The sequence below is a fragment of the Schistocerca americana genome, chromosome 2, assembly GCF_021461395.2.
Source record: "Schistocerca americana isolate TAMUIC-IGC-003095 chromosome 2, iqSchAmer2.1, whole genome shotgun sequence".
In the NCBI taxonomy this organism is placed as follows: domain Eukaryota; kingdom Metazoa; phylum Arthropoda; class Insecta; order Orthoptera; family Acrididae; genus Schistocerca; species Schistocerca americana.
The window spans coordinates 351,410,000-351,427,399 of NC_060120.1; the positions used below are offsets into that span (position 1 = coordinate 351,410,000).

At 42.3% G+C, this 17,400-nt stretch overlaps 1 protein-coding gene across 1 annotated transcript in view; it reads left to right on the forward strand.

Annotated features, from left to right (window-relative positions):
- LOC124594006 (ATP-binding cassette sub-family C member 3-like) overlaps nucleotides 1-17,400 on the forward strand; it is a 71,695-nt gene that overhangs the window by 7,681 nt on the left and 46,614 nt on the right. The window contains exon 2 of the mRNA XM_047132358.1: nucleotides 4,439-4,678. Coding sequence (XP_046988314.1) covers nucleotides 4,439-4,678 — 240 coding nt within the window. The remainder of the gene's footprint in view (nucleotides 1-4,438; nucleotides 4,679-17,400) is intronic.

A 17,400-nucleotide genomic window follows, 5' to 3' on the forward strand; every position in this document is an offset into this window, starting at 1 on the left:
TCAAGCGTCAATTTTAGGTTACAATATCTCCGGATGTAATTAGCATTTTACAGTGCAACAAACGGCTCTGATTACGTATTTGTCTATAAGTTCAGATGTGCTAACAAAACTAACGGGGTTCCATTTAAAAAAACGTAGGTTTGTGTTAAAAAACATACTTCCGTGCATTTTTTTATGGTTTGTATTAACCAATTACACTAGCCCCTCTCCTCACGTTAGGTCTGTGGAGTCGATTCGTCAGTATTTGATGTGGTTTACGAAATATATCCAGCGGTAATGTTAGGTGACTCACCCTGTATATATAAGAGATCTGCAGACATGGGAACATCCCAGACTTATTACATAATGATAAGGTAGAGATTTCAAAACTAGATTTTAAATTGTAAGGCATTTGCAGATGCAGATGTGGATCTTGACTTATTTATAAACTGTAAGTTAAAACTCCAGAAATTGCAAAGCGGTACAAAATGATGGAGATGACTTGATAAACTGAAAGAACTAGACAGTGTTGAGACTTTCGGAAGGAGCATATAGCAACATCTGGCTGAAACAGGAAAACGGAATACAGTAGGAAACTGTTGGGCAGCTTCGAGAGATGACTTCACGAAGGCAACACAGGATCAAATAGCTAAAAAGACAATGCCTAGTAGAAATCCGTGAATAACGCAAGAGACATTGAATTTTATTGAGGAAAGGAGAAAAAAACGGAGCAAATGAAGCAGGCCAAATGGAGTACAGAAGTCTAAAAACTGAGATTGATAGAAAGTACAAAATGGTTCATTAGGAATAGCTAAATGACAAATGAAAGACTGTACAAGCATGTATTGCAAGGGGAAAGTTTAAAGAGAAGATTAAAGAGACCTTTGAAGGACCGAGATGAAACGTTACAAGAGATAGGGTATACGTAGAAGGGAAATCTGAAAGGTGTAAGGGGCTCTACAAGGGAAATAAAGCAGAAGACGATACTGTAGATACGGAAGAGGAAGTACATGAAGATTAGACGTGAGATATTGTACTGCGAGAAACATTTGATAGAACACGGAAAAATCTAAGTCGAAATGAAACCAATGGACAAGACGATATTTCTCAGAATTATTGAGATCGTTGAGAGCGGCAGAACTATTCCATATGGTGTGCGAGATAAATGCGGCAGGCGAAATATCCTGAAACGTCAAGAGAAACGTAACTTCGAATTTCGAAGAGCACAAGTTCAAATGGTTCAAATGGCTCTGAGCACTATGGGACTTAACATCTGTGGTCATCAGTCCCCTAGAACTTAGAACTACTTAAACCTAACTCACCTAAGGACATCACAAACATCCATGCCCGAGGCAGGATTCGAACCTGCGACCGTTACAGTCACGCGGTTCCGGACTGAGCGCCTAGAACCGCTAGACCAACGCGGCCGGCGAAGAGCACAGGTGCTGAGAGGTGTGAATATTAGCAAACTATCAGTTTAATAGGTCATATGCTGACAAGAAGTTCTGTAGAAGAAAGGAAAAAACCGTTAGAAGCCGACTTCGAAGAAGAGCAGTTTGGATTCCGCAGAAATGTAGTAACATACAAGGCAACATTTACTCTATGACTTATCTTAGAAGAAAGGTTAAAGAAATGCAAACGTACATTTTTAGCATTTGTGGACTTACAGACGGTTATTGACAGTGCTGAGTGGAACACACTGTTTGAAATTCTGAAGGTAGCAAAGGTAAAATGCAGAGATGTGTAGGTTATATACAGCTTGTTCAGAAAACAGAACACATTTATTAGTTGAAGGAAATGAAAGGGAAGCAGTAGTTGAGAAGGCCAGAAGAGCACAAATAAAAGTAGACCAATGATGATATCCGAGCCAATAATACCAAAGAGGTTCAGTGAGAGAAATAGCGTTATCAATAGTTCGGTACTAGTGGAAGAAAATCGCTCTACAACGCATTTTACGAAATCTAGAAATTCATAATTGAGTTCTGCCTCAATGATACTAGAAACGTATGGAAATAAAGTAGCACTAAAATCCTAACCGAAGGCGCTTCACATTTAAAACGTGAGTTACACAGATTAATACAATGTGCAGTAACCAACAAGGCACACCACACCGGAGCCATGAGCCAAAATACTACACTAATTGAAAACCTGCCGGCCGCTGTGGTCGAGCGATTCTAGGTGCTTCAGTCTGGAACCGCGCGACTGCTACGGTCGCAGGTTCGAATCCTGCCTCGGGCATGGATGTGTGTGATGTCCTTAGGTAGTTAGGTTTAAGTAGTTCTAAGTTCTCGGGGACTGATGACCTCAGATGTTAAGTCCCATAGTTCTCAGAGCCAACTGAAAACCTTCCCCCTCGCACGCGCACAAAAATGTTCCCCAACATTACACATAACATCATATAATAAGCTTACAACAAGCCCTCAGCACAGTTAAACATCAATCTGGAAAGGTATTATGATATTAAACCCAAAACTTGGTAATCAGAGAACCATATCTTAATCGTACAGCGGTTGGACTGAAATATGGAAACACCACTAGAGATGAATGCTTGAACCGAACGGCAAGATGCTAGCCGAGCATGCAGGCAGTGATGTCGTATATAACACGAACGGCACCTATCCAATGGCCTCGGCGCCTTACAAGTGTCAGTCGTCGTCAGAACAACGTTCTGTGTAATTACGAGCACATTTTGTTGCAGCTAAGTGGTTGCAACCGTGGACTAATTGTTGGTGCTCGTGTGATGCGTGCTTTATTAACCAAAGTAGCTGAAACGTCTGGTGTTTCAAGAGGCACCATATCAGTGATTGATACCGCATACAGGGAAAGGGCGACGCTCAAGGGTAGCCACGCGTGTTAACGCGACCGCTTCCCGGACGGGGCAGTATGCCGTTCCCGAATCGAATCAGTCCGGCGGATTAACGGCGGAAGGTCGATGTGCCCACCACCCTAGATGTGGTTTTCCACATCTCACTGGATGAGTACTTTGACGGTTTGCATGTTCTGCCTCAGATACACACTAAGCAAACGCTTAGAACACTTTCTCACACTCTACACACAGACAGACAAGGTACATTGCTCCTGCTGTGGGAGGTGAATAGGAGACCGGTACTGACCTTAGTTGTTTGGTCTCCTTAAACACTTAGTCAGCATCAACAGGGGAACCGGAAAAACGTCATCTGCTAAATCACAAAATGGACGAAAGTGTGTGCTGAGTGATCGTGCTGGACGGTAGTTGAAAATAACACAAATAAGAGGACAACAGCTGCAAAAGTCGCCGCAGAACCAAATGTCGCACTCACGAACCCTTTGGTCACCAAAACAATACGAAGGGATCCCAGAAACAGGGGGAACCGAAATTTCGAAACAATTCATCCGTGTTCCAAATTCCCGTAACAGGAAAAATATGGAGTAAGGAGAAATGGAAGAAAATCATTTGGTCGGATGAGTCTTGATTCACACTGTTTCCAAGTTCTGGCCGAGTTTACATCCCAAGAATGAAATGTGACAGGAGGTTCAATGATGATATTGGCAGCCATATCTTGATATTTCATGGGCTCCATGAGCACTCTGCTAGGTTACCCTACTGACAAATTGTATGTGACCATTTTGGCTGATGGGCTCATCCCATGGCACAATGTTTGTTGTTTTTTCCCCAGTTCCAAGACACCAGGGCCCATGTTCATATAGCTCGCATTGCTCAGGACTGGTTTTGGGAGCAAGGGGCGAAGCGTCTCATTTCCCTTGGGCACTACAGTCACCAGATCTCAATGTTATTGATCCTTTGTGATCTACTCTGTAGAGACACGCACTTTCCACTCTCATCATCGTTATCTGAACGTCCTACTATTTTGCCGGAAGACTAGTATAACACTCCCTTGAAAAGTCTAAGCAGCTGTATTTTTATCCATTTCAGGCAACTAGAAACTGTGCTGAGTATCAACCAGTTTAGTACATCATATTGGGCATGGTAATGTGTTGTGTTTTTGGTGTTGCCATATTTTTGTCCACCTTCTGTATTAATATGAATCTACCTCAGGATGTTCCCATTAACAAATAGCAACGAGGCAGAACATGGTGGGAAGTGTCACCGTGTGCTGATGATAGTCCTCCTGCAATCGCTTGGCAGATAACAGAGAGCAATAAAGCGCACAGTTTCAAAATACATCTAGCGCACATCATCACACAGTCACCATGACACACTGAAGATACCGTGAGAAGTAACAAGGACTTAACACACTAAGACCTAAAAGCTCCCTTGAATAATTATATACGTACACACAGCACTACTCGCAGTTGTATACAGGCACGGTCTTCCTGGGGACTAGAAGAACACTATCTGGCTCACTCTTCATGTGTTTGGTGCCGTTCTCTCGAGTGTCGACAGTAGCCAATTGCCATGCAGCCCCTTGATCCCCAGGCATACGTTTTCAAGCTAGGCTGTACCCCTGCTCCCTAGCAGATTTGCTCAGAACCAAACAACATCAAACTAGGAATATCCAGGCTCCTGGCAGTGCCATCAGCATGCTGCAACCAGCAGCCACTCATGGACTTGCTCCAAGCTCTGTCGATTCCACTGCTTACACCAAGCTTTGAGCAGCAGGCCACCTGGGAGCTACAACAGTACCGGCCAGTGCACCCTGGAGCACTCGATGCTGCTGTCCTTGTGTTATCGGCCAGCAGCAGCCCATCTTCATCCCAGGTACTGGTTTCAGGTTCTAATGTGTCTGCTGCCCAACACGCGACTCTTTAAGCCACCTTCACACGGACCATGGTATTCAATGTGCAGTGCACTTTATGGACCTCCACCGTGATGCTGAACACGGATAAACGAAACAGCTTGCGCACTGTACATGTTCCTCAATGTTGCATACGTGACGCAAGGTGCTCCAACAGGAATTCATGGCTGCAGGTGAGGAACGCGAACTACACAGTACACAATCGTTCTCGAAATGGACTAGTGTAAATTAGCTGTGATAGCTTTATGTCGTCCTTACAGGGGACGAAACGTCTGACGCTGACAAGAACCAGCTGCATGGAACACATCACCCATGTCGCACTGGATGCTCAGGTTAATGTTATTTGCCTAACTACCAATGTGATTTGCGACTGAAGTGCTATATAGTGGCAGTTATCGTCTGTATCTGGTTCGTAAATCACAGAGTCTGTTTAGGAAACGGGTAGGCACAAAGTTCTTACATTAACTTTGTTAAAACGTACATTTGCTCCCTTGTCCATATGCTAACCGTGTTTTCCCGTTGTAACGCGCCAAACCGTCTTCAGCCTGAAAAAAAGCGCATCACTTGTTTGTATTGCCTCAACTTATTATCGATTTATATGTGCTAGAAGAATGAAGAAATTAAGTTGTTTATATAGTTTTCTTAAATTTTTGTGTTAAAATACTGTAGATATGTGACACCTGATGGTCGATAAAAGTTGTGGCCTGTCAAGTCAGCGAATTTGCAACGCCCAACCGATTGCTGAATCGCGGCGTTCTGGAAAAGATAACAACTGAGATGCAGCTGGCCACTACGAAAGTTTGCCGGCGACTACAAAGAAGACACACTTTTAAAAAGAGAATTAGCGTGATATGTTTGTTCGCAGAGAATGGTTCTTGACTTGTCCTTTTAGAATTTCAGTAGTGTCGGAATATTGTTCGAGTAGTGGGGCTCGAAAGAGATTATCTCAAGAGTGTGATGAGAGCGGCTAACACGTACGATACGTGATTTAGTCTGCAATGGGATAGAACCAAATGTATTCAAAGTAGTTTTAAGTCACCGAAAAAGGTATTTTGAGAGGATTATCAGCTTGTGTAGGAAATGATTATATCGTCGATTTTGGTAGAGTGTAGACTTACCAGGTATAGGAAAAGCTCCGATTTATTGAAGTGTGAGATTAGTTTCTCCTAGTTGTGATCAATGGTGCGTTGTGCTGCTTAATAGCAACGAGATGGTAGGCGAATCGTGTTTCAATATTTTTGTAAGATTTTCCTTTGGATCTTGTATGTGAAGAGACGTGTCCACTTGAAGTCGTTCAGTTATTCTGTGGTTGAGGATTAAAGCAATTAAAGCATGCACTAGAGGATAGTAGCGTTGTATTGTGTTATTGTGGTTGTATAGGCGTACGCAAGCACTTAGAGGAAGTGACTTAGCGATATTTGGCTTAGGATTTATTGTGTGACTTCGGCGTGAGCGTCGCAATATAGTAAATTCCGGAAATCTCGTTGGATGCACTGGATGTGTAACCTATATTAAAGAGTACGGTCGTTCTACGCAATAGACATTAATTGAGAAACAATCGGAAGTTTATGGAGAATGTGATAGCTTTTCGCTTTGGCCCTGAAAGGCAAACCAAGAACAGTTCAAAAGAACACGCTAATTCTCTCTGAAAGATATCATCGAGTGTTGTGTTTTGAGTTTTAAATATTAGTGGGTCGCGGAAGTCAACGCCAAGTGGTTGAGCTTTGCCTGAAATTATTTGAAATTCATATAGCCGAAAAGTGGCGGTTTATTACATTTCCGCTTAGTGGGATTTTGAATAGATAACCAGCACTCGCAAAATAATACCTGTAGTTGATTTAATTGCAGGATATAAAGACAATAGTTTTAAACTGAAAAAGTCAGTACCCGACTTGTGTTTTATCACCAAACCATTACAAGAAAAAATGATCAGTGGCTTATTTGAAGACAGACTAATATCTGGAATATATCTTTGCGGAATAAAGTAAATTCAAAGGCCAATAAAGTAAAAGACTGGAATGTTGGTAAAAGCAGAGTTCAAGGAAATTAAAGAGAAGGAATAGTATTTTTCCGTGAATGATTTGTAACGAAAAGAAAGATAATTAATCTTTAGACAAGGAAAGTAAGTTTTCGTGTTATGGAAAAGTAATCAATTATAAATGAGAAGTTATTCCATCTAATTCTGAAATGTTTATTACGATAAAATTTCAATAGAGTCAAGGGTATTGTCGTAGCAAAGCGCTATTTACAGAGGTTATCGTTGATTGATAATGAGACAAACAGCATCAAATTATAACTTTGCCTTGTAAACGTATTGTCCGATTTATGTAAAACTTTATAACGTTCATACTGATTGAGTGTATATATGATTATTTGTCGAAGCTTTAAAAGAGGAGCAACTGCAAGAGGAAACGGATCTATATGACGTATGAATCAGTTATATGCGAAAGCTATCGTTTCTGGTACCTGCGTTGTTGAGAAATTTTGGTTGTGTTGTCAGAGTACACGTAGTAAGCTTCATTGTAGGTTGCCGTTATTGGTGAAGTAAATGCATCATTCCTACTCCCCGTAGACTCTCACATTTAGTATTTTTTTCTGGTGATTGATATTAGCTTTGGTGGTAGTTTATCTTTCGAATCTAGTGAACCCTGACAGTCAGATACTGCCACTGACCCCATTATACCACGAAAAGTATTATTGTGTCCATCCTTTCGCGCGTAGTTCTGTCGTAGGGAGCTGTAGTGTAATTTATAGCGTGAGAAGCTGAATATCAAATCTAACGTGCCGTCGTTGTGTTAGTACAGACGATTATCTCAAGTTACACAGATACGGCATTGAGTGTAGGCAAGGTCTTGTCAGTACAACCTATTGTAGTATTACGAGAATGAGCTACATCGACTGACGTTGCTTTCCACCTACTTACTGCAGTGCTGTTCGAGCCTGTTCATACAGTATATCTCCTACGAGTTTCGCTATAAATGCAAGCTAGGCAAGGGGTCAGTGCCGTAGAGCACTCTTTGTAAAATCGAACTGGGTTCCATCACTTTGTAAAATCGAACTTGATTCCATTCGGGCCTGGTGATGTATTTGCTTTCAGGTCGTTCAGTTGTTTCTCGACTCCAAGGATGTTTATTTCTATGTCGTCCATATAGGAGTCTGCCCGATGGTCAAATGACGGTATGTTCGTGCGATTATCCTATGTGAAAGATTTCTTGAAAGTGAAAGCACTTCGGCTTTCATTTAGCTCTCTTCAACCGCTATGCCAGGCTGGTCAACAAGGGACTGAATGGAAGCCTCAGATCCGCTTAGCGATTTTACGTAAGACCAGAATTCTTCCTGGACGGCAATATGCATAACGTAGGACTGCAGGTTATGACACACGGATGACTTACGGAAGTTACTCGTGCGCGAACAGCCGAAGCCATTGTTTGTTTGCTGTTTCCGGTGTATTAATGATTTTCGCGAGAAATGTTTTGTCATTATGACAGCTAGTGCTATAAAAGACTGAAATAGTTCTACACGGTGACATCGTCCTTGGGTGCATGTCTCATGGATTAACCCTAGGACGCCCAAGCCTTTTTTTCTAACTTGGATGCCTAAGGGGGGGGGGGGGGGGGGAGAGGGTTCGACGAGCCCACAGGTATTAAATAAGTTTACTGACGAAAAATTACAACTTTCAAAATGGTTTACTTATGTTAACTTAGGCATCGGTTTATAAATGTTGTTAATTGTTATAAATATTGGATTGAGTGAATAAAAAATTGACGTATTACAATACAAAATACAGATGTGTTCATATACGATAGGCTACTCTGAGTCCTCAACTTCAAGGTAAGAGACACACTTCACATTCAGAAAAAATTGTGAAGTGTGTTACACACATGTTCATGACACTGTCCACAATACTATTTTGGTTTACTTAGATTGTTGTACTTCTGCTTCTTTGTTTTATCTTCTCTTACATAAATATGGCACCGACCTTTCCCTGCAGGAGGCTGACGTGCTTCTGTTGTCACTTCTTTGATTTTCTTTTGTAGAATAGTCTCCATTGATTGAACAATTTGATTAGATAACCCTCTTGCATTGGCTCTTCTTTCTTCTACCTGCAATTTCACTAGTTCCATCCCAGTTTGCAGAAGATAAAGTTTCCGTTTGTTGTGTTTCTCTTCATTCCATCTTGGATGTTGCTGGATGAATATGGTGGTTGCATTGATAGCACAAATGTCTATGAGAAAGTAAAATACAGATAGAGGCCATCTCTTTGTTCCCCTCTTGCAGGTGTACATACGCACCATTTGATCAATGGTATCAATTCCACCTTCAGTGGAATTATAATATGCATTTATCTCGGTTTTATTCTTCTCTCCTCCAACAATGCCTTTATCTTGGTGCATTGTTGACAACATCAGTAAGTTTTTACTTGGTTTCGTTTTTGCTATGTAGGACACCAAAGTTACTGGAGGCCTACCTGTTGATGGGTCTGTGAACAAGAACATTGATGAATATAGCTCTTGATTTGACGTGTTCTTCATTACGTCTGGAATATGCTTCCTGTTTGACTGGAGAGTTCCTACTGTAGTAACTTTGTAGTCTTGGTATAACTCTTCCGCCAAATCCACCGATGTGTAGTATCGGTCTATAGTAATATTTCGACCAGTTTTTTTCACAGGTGCTACCAGACGTTTGATGACAGCTGCTGAATCCCATTCTTCTTTCGACAAATTCCGAACATTACCTGCATAGGGTTCCATATTCAAGACGTATCTGTCAACTGCATCGGACATCATGCGTATAAGGATGCCATACTTGCCTGGTTTATCCTTCATAAATACTTTGAAGGGGCAGCGCCCTCTAAACAAGCTGTGCATCTCATCAATGGTGAGATGGACCCCTGGTTTATACAGTAGTGGAAACCTATCATTCACTTTGTTGAAAACATCACGGATTGCTGTGAACTTGTCTGATTCCCTACTTAGCTGGTGGGTGGGTACTTTTGTCATCAAACCTTATGATTGCAATAAGCTCCTTAAAACGTTCTCTTGCCATAATACCCTTGTAAACTGGCCGACCAAAGATCGTGTACACTGACAGAATTGTCCTTATTTGTCCCCATAAGTATCAGGATTCCTATAAAGGCATACAATTCTTTCTCATTAGTCAAAGTAACATTTCGCCTAACTGCCTCTTCATTTGAACGTTTTACTATAACATCCATTATGTCAGGTGTAAGAAGTAACTTCAAGGCTTCTCCAGGTGAAAGGCAAACACCAGCTGGAGTTACTCCTGCCTGCTCTCTTACTATATTAGCAACAGACCTCCGAGGAATTCTAGGCTGTGTGGTTATGTACCTTCTTCCAGACTTGGCCACAATAACATCCTGATGGTCACTGCCTGAAGCTGCGCTAGCTTCATCTTCTCTAATATCCACATCACTTTCCTGATCTGAATCATACTCCATAACACCATCTTCATATTCACTTTCACTCCCCAAGCCAGAATCTTCATCTAAAATTTCATTCAGAACTCTTTCTAAAGACGAGTCACGTATTCTTTTAGTCATTTCTAAGTCTGGGTGTGAACAGTAGGGAACTGCACTAACTTACTGCAAGTTTACAATATAAATAACAGCTGTCTGACATCAACAATCACTTCCTCTGACAGTAAACCGATTGTTGTGAATATCAAGAATACCAAGCAACAAGAAACTAACTTGTATTGTTGTAGAGATGAGAAATACGAAATCCTACTAAGGGAAATTTACTATAGCATGGAAGCCTAAGGCGGGAGTGGGGTTGTTGGACCCATAATAAGTTTATTTATTTTTTCTTTCAAAGCAGGAATTTTCTATAAAATATGTTGATACTAACGTTTCATAAAATAGACAACAAACAATAACTCAAAGGGAATATGTAGTATGAAAGTTACTTGGGCAAAAGCAGGAGACATAAAAAAATTGTGGGTTCAACGAATCCCCCCCCCCCCCCCCTAGGCGTCTTAGGGTTAATTGCTGAGACGCGAAAATGGAACAAATGTGGTATTTAAATGAGTCTTAAAGTGTCAAATGCCAAAGCTTTATGTGGATGACATCATCTGGCAGTGCAGCAGAAGCCGCCACTTTTAGTTAGTGGATCTATGTTTTTTAATTCAGTCGTGGGAGAAGGTAGGTGGATCAATGTTTATAAATAATAGAGTCGCACATTGTGTTGCGAGGCTGTCGTTGGTTTGCACGTGCTAGCACAGTTTAAACAACGGCGACTCAAACAAGGAGAAATCAAATTTATAATCTCGTTTACAGTAGTGTTTCATCGTTTCTTCGGAATGTATTACTTCGAAACCCGTCGTCTGCCGACACATCTTCTTTTGTTCCCATCATATCTCACGCAAGCACTGACAACATTCCTGCACGGAACACGTAAGTACGCCACTGGACCTATTCTAGACGTCTACCGGCGGCGGCTCGCTTAAAGCGGGAAATCCGGGCTCGAATCGCGGTCTTTCAGAAATTTTCATTGTCATCATTCCAATATACAGTCGATGGTGGAACAGATTCGCAATTTAGAATAAATTTCCTGTACCTCTTGACGGCTGTAGTCGCTGCAGTCCTTATGTATGTCCGAAGGGACACAGGCACTGTGATTTCATATTTATTCGCCAATACCAGGCCCTCGACTCTCAAATGTCGTTCCTGAACGGGAATTATATGTAACGTACGAGCGCAAGTTATGATACATGGATGACAACACATGGAAGTTTGGGTCTGGCTGTGATCCGTGTACGGATAGCAGAAGCAGTTGAGCTGGCCACTGACGTAAAGTGGGAAATCTGGGTTCGAGTCCCGGTCCGACACAAACTTTCATTGTCCTCATTCCAATGATAGTGCATATGCGCAACTGCGATCACATTTTCTGCGCCTTTAACTCAGCCGCGTGGTCACGGCGCAGTAGTTAGTCACTGTACCGCACTCTGAAGCAGTGTTGTGATATTTCTACAGTACCTCAAAAGTTTCCACAAGAACACACAATTTACATTGGAGATTGAGACGAATGAGGCGATTTATTTTTTCGAATGGAAGGTATAGGACCAATAATGAGGTGTTAGAACAAGGGGTTGATAGGAAACCAACATGGACCAACGATGGAACTTTCTTGTAATAATGTCGGCGAAATCTCTTATAAACTACGAGGATATCCACCACAAGAAATTCTCTTGCTAAATAAAATTTATACAACGTGAGGCAGCTAAAACGTCTAGTAGAAGTGAATATAGTGGTTTGCTAGGAGGAATTGTCGGTATTCAGGGATATGGCAGGAGCGATCATTTAAAGCAAGAAACTTCATACGGACGTTTGCCCTTATTTCAAATAGTTTCCAAGACAGAACACATTGAATGTAAATTCTTATTTATTTTCTGTATTATTCAATACGCTGACAAGACTATACATGTACAATAGTTGGTAAACATTACAACATGTGGTTTACAAACTATCAGTTGAAAAGTTGGTATTTTTAGCGCATTCGTCTCTATGCATTATTGTACAAATCACATTACAACTGTTGTACAGTTCATAACAAGTATTAGAATATCTCACCGTCACCTTCACTGCATTTGTGTACTGTTTGGAGAATGTGTGTTGCTTGTCTGAGTACCTACGGATGTTCCCTAGAAGACAGTTTCGGCGTCCATATGATGTGACCAAGCAATCATTTCATCTTGTGTGTTCACCTTTTGTTTGTACATCTGAGACTTCATCCAGCCCCAAAAACAAAAACCCAATGGGTCAATGTCTGGTGAACTTGGAGGCCAGTTCTACTACAACGGCCATACCAGCGATTGGGGTTAGTGGGTTTGAGATGTTGCCTCGCGCGTACAGTAAAATGCGGAGGGGCTTCGTCAGTCTGGAAGTACATTGTAATCCGCGTGGCCAGAGCAACGCCCTCAAGTTGTACAGCAAACTAATCTCCCAAAAAATGAAAGTAATTCCCTCCCGTAATTCGCTCTTCGGAAATAAGTGGACCTATCAACAAGTTACTGACCAGTGATAGAAAAACAAATTGGAAATCGGTTAGCGCCATAGCGTTAACGCCAATATGAAGATTGTGGTTCAAATGGCTCTGAGCACTATGCGACTTAACTTCTGAGGTCATCAGTCACCTAGAACTTAGAACTAATTAAACCTAACTAACCTAAGGACATCACACACATCCATGCCCGAGGCAGGATTCGAACCTGCGACCGTAGCGGTCGCGCGGTTCCAGACTGTAGCGCCTAGAACCGCTTGGCCATCCCGGCCGGCGGAAACCATTAAGAATAGACCACATGTCTACCCGAAATTTTTGGCTTCAAATGTGCGTTCCTGTGATATCCCTGAATATTGACCATTCCGCGAGGGATACCTTGCTTAGTCATAACTTGGCAGTTATAAACGTTAAAAGTTACTTGGATACCTCTTGAAGGTCGACATAGCTTACCGAAAAACGTACTTCGGTATATTTACTTGCCGGCCGGGGTGGCCGAGCGGTTCTAGGCGCTACAGTCTGGAACCGCGCGACCGCTACGGTCGCAGGTTCGAATCCTGCCTCAGGCATGGATGTGTGTGATGTCCTTAGGTTAGTTAGGTTTAAGTAGTTCTAAGTTCTAGGGGACTGATGACCTTAGAAGTTAAGTCCCATAGTGCTCAGAGCCATTTGAAGCATTTTTTTTTATATTTACTTGTTTTGCAAACATTCGGGATGACCGCTGTTACTGGCTCATTCCGTGCATCAAAAAACAATACCTTTCCAAATCGTATTTCTTTCGGAATGTTAGTTGTAATATTATTGGCCGTTGTATGCTGCCGTCATAGTTTATAGCTAAGAAAATGTATTAGGATATGTATGAAAACATTTGGAGAGGTTTCACGACTGTTTGCGTGTATCGTAGACGGAATCCGATACGTTTGGTTTCCGCCGTCTGACGCAGTAAATCTTCTCTGAGGTATCACCGGCATGAAAATTTGAAATTCGTTTGCTGCGAGTAGAATGAGCTTCATTCTGGACGACCACGAGCTCAGACGAGCGTCTTGGCCGTGACACGGTTTTATTACCTACTCAAGTCCCTCTCACTGCGCCTTTTTGATAAAAGTAATTTATGACGGTCCTTGTGTAGTCCTGAGAGTCGGTTCGTAGGCGTTACAGGAGGTCGTGTTACGTTCTACCAAGCTATTACACAAATGGGAAGCTTCTTTGCCTTATTACCCGTTAGAACTGCAATAAAGAATTTCGTTCTCTTCGCCAACAAGTTCGGTTAGAAAGGCTTCCAGGCCTAGCATTTTCGTGAGTGTTCACGACGTAGTGCGTTCCATTGTCTTACAAAGTATGCAGTGAGAAGTAATTAGAAAATAATTATCTGTACAATAATAAAATTGTTCATGAAACTGGTTTCCTGAGCCTCTAGTGATAACGCTCACTTGTGGTTTGCACTTGTTGAAAAACACAAAGACGAACATGCACATCTTTGTAAAAAAACAACAGTATGCTCTTAATGTTTCATGACTCATTTTTTGTTTTACACAAAAACATGTTTGGTAGGCTGTTTGCTTGGTTGTCCGTTTAAAATATGGGGTATCCGAGGAGGGATGGTCAATATTCGGGAATGTGACAGGAGTGATAATACGAAGCAAAAAATAATCTAGTAAGCACGTGTTCTATCATGCGCATCTTAAGAGCAATGAGTACTTTTTTAATATTCAATAATGTAAAGCAAAACTGTTCCACTGCAAGCTCTTTGTTTTGCATATTTTAGGAGAAGGTAGTATGAACCAAGGCAAGAAAAAATTGTTTTGTGATCATGGGCTCTAAAATCCATACTTTAAGAGCTAAGAGCACTTGCTCTGTAGCGAAAATGAACAAGTGCTCGTAGCTTTTATTCGTTCTGGAGCTCACGTTTACTAGCTTGCAGTAGAAGAGATTTTTTCACATTATCGAAGACGAAGAAGTGCTATAGCTCTTATGGTATGCATTCTAGAGTCCATATTTACTACAATTTTTGCTTCGAATGGTCGCTCCTGTCTTATCCCTAGATATTGACCAGTCCTATTGGGACACCTTGTGTAGATAAGAGAGACAAAGTAACGAGTCATTATGCTTAATCCTTATTATCATTCAAAAATGGTTCAAATGGCTCTGAGCACTATGGGACTGAACATCTGAGGTCATCAGTCCCCTAGAACTTAAGACTACTTAAATCTAACCAACCTAAGGACGTCACACACATCCATGCCCGAGGCAGGATTCGAACCTGCGACCGTAGCGGTCGCACGGTTCCAGACTGTAGCGCCTAGAACCGCTAGGCCACTCTTATCAATCCACCAGAAGCTTTCTGCAATGAACCATTCTGGATACAGTATTTCGACATCATTGTTTTACCTGAGAACAGTGAAACTGAGCTCAACACAGGAATTGCGACCTGATCATGGAGTAAAGTCTCCAAAAGGGCATCGAAAATAAAATGTTAACGTTTATTGAAGGTTGCGTTGCGATTTTTACATATATCTTACTTCTCTTGTTTTATTTAGACCACCTAACATTTGTCGGCACAAGCTGCAGTGTTTTCATTGCAGAGCTGGTAGTCATTTACCGCGCCGTTGAGCGTATCCGCTCCTGCGCCGATGAGTCCGTCATCTGTAGTGAATCCTTAAGCAGCCTACAAGATCTCGACCAGTGCTTCCCTCGACATCCTTTGGTAATGACCATCCATGAGTCTCTTTATGCCCTCGAGAACAGTGGACGTTCAGTGACCTTTATCTGGACCCCAGGACATGTCGGGATACCGGGCAATGAACTTGCCGGCCGCCTGACCAAACATGCTACCAGTAAACCAGCTCTGGAGATTGGCCTGCCGGAGACCGATTTGCGATCGGTCTTCCGCCGCAAAATGTTCACGATCTGGCATACTGAATGGCACACCCTCAGTACGCCAAATAAACTCCGTGTTACCAAGGAGACAACAAATGTGTGGCGGTCAGCCATGCTAGCCACCCGTAGGGAATCTGTTGCTCTTTGTCGGCTTCGCATCGGCCATACGTGGCTAACTTATGGTCACCTCCTCCTTCGCGAGGACCCACCTCAGTGTCGCTGTGGCTCCCCTATGACTGCACACCACATCTTGTTGGACTGGCCAATTTTAGCCGCTCTGTGGCGGACTTTTTAATCCACCTACGGTGCTGGGCGACGATGCCTCAACAGCAGATTCAGTTTTATGTTTTATTCACGAGGAGGGGTTTTTCTCCTACCAACTAAGGGTGGGCATCTGGGCTTCTCTAAGAGGCCTCCTACCTCCCTCCGATTTCACTCTCTATCATCATTTCTGTGCATTTTGTTTGCCTTGCTGTTCGTCTTCTCCTTATGTGTGTTCATCTCGCCTTGTCTTTTTGGGCTGGACATTCTCGTGTGTTGCAGAGTGGCTGGCTTATCCTCTTTTATTCTTGTGATCAGCCAAGCCAGCCCATCTGCTCTATTGTTTTAATACCTTCCTCTACTTTTCCTTGTGGTGCAAGTTTTCCCCCTTTATAAACCAACCAACATGCACAAGGAAGAGAAAGAAAGGCCTGAGTTTTACGCCAAAACAGATCAATGCAAAGAGATCGCTGGCACAACTGCGTACCCGGGAGGAATGTCCAAGAATGAGGAAGTAAACAGAAGTGTATTTTTTAAAAGTATCCGTACTTTAAGGCTTAAATATTATTTTTGTTGAATTACATATGACTAGCTTTCCTAGCCTTTAGCCGAACGGTAACACTACTCTTTCCGCAGGTTAACTGACCTGCTAAGCAATAGCAGGAAAAACTTATGAAATCATGCGTGGGACGATGTCAGCTAAACTTTATTTGCAAAAGCCGATTTTGTCCTTTGCTCCAAGTGGAACTGTTTATAGCTCTGCTTATTACTGCGAAACAAACCAAATAATAGACTACAGCCAAAACGTGTCACTGAGTACGACCACAGGTATACTTTAGTACACAAGAAATCGATGCGTAGTTTCTTGGTTGGTTTGCAGGAAGGGACCAAACAGCGAGGTCATCCGTTCCATCGTACTAGGGAAGGATGGGGAAGGAAGTCAGTCGTGTCCTTTCAAAGGAACCATCCCGACATTTGCCTGAAGCAATTTGGGGAAATCACGGAAAACCTAAATCAGGATGGCCGATGCGGTCTGGAACCTTCGTCCTCCCGAAAGCGAATCCAGTGTGCTAACCAACGCGCCATCTCGCTCGGTCGAAGTTCCTTCACACTTTTATAATGTGGTAGTGTTTACCAAGAACTAAATCTCAATGAAAGCTGATCAATACAGATTTTCTGATAGATCACAGCCATATTCTGAAATAAGACATAACCGAGATATAAACTTATCGCACACGCAATATTTTCCGTAACATCACGCAACAAGACGCAAAACTAACACTTCATTTTATGGAATAATTTATGAAATACATCTCAACAGGCCGGCCGAAGTGGCCGTGCGGTTAAAGGCGCTGCAGTCTGGAACCGCAAGACCGCTACGGTCGCAATCCTGCCTCGGGCATGGATGTTTGTGACGTCCTTAGTTAGGTTTAACTAGTTCTAAGTTCTAGGGGACTAATGACCTCAGCAGTTGAGTCCCATAGTGCTCAGAGCCATTTGAACTATCTCAACAGTTCAATGACTCATGGTAA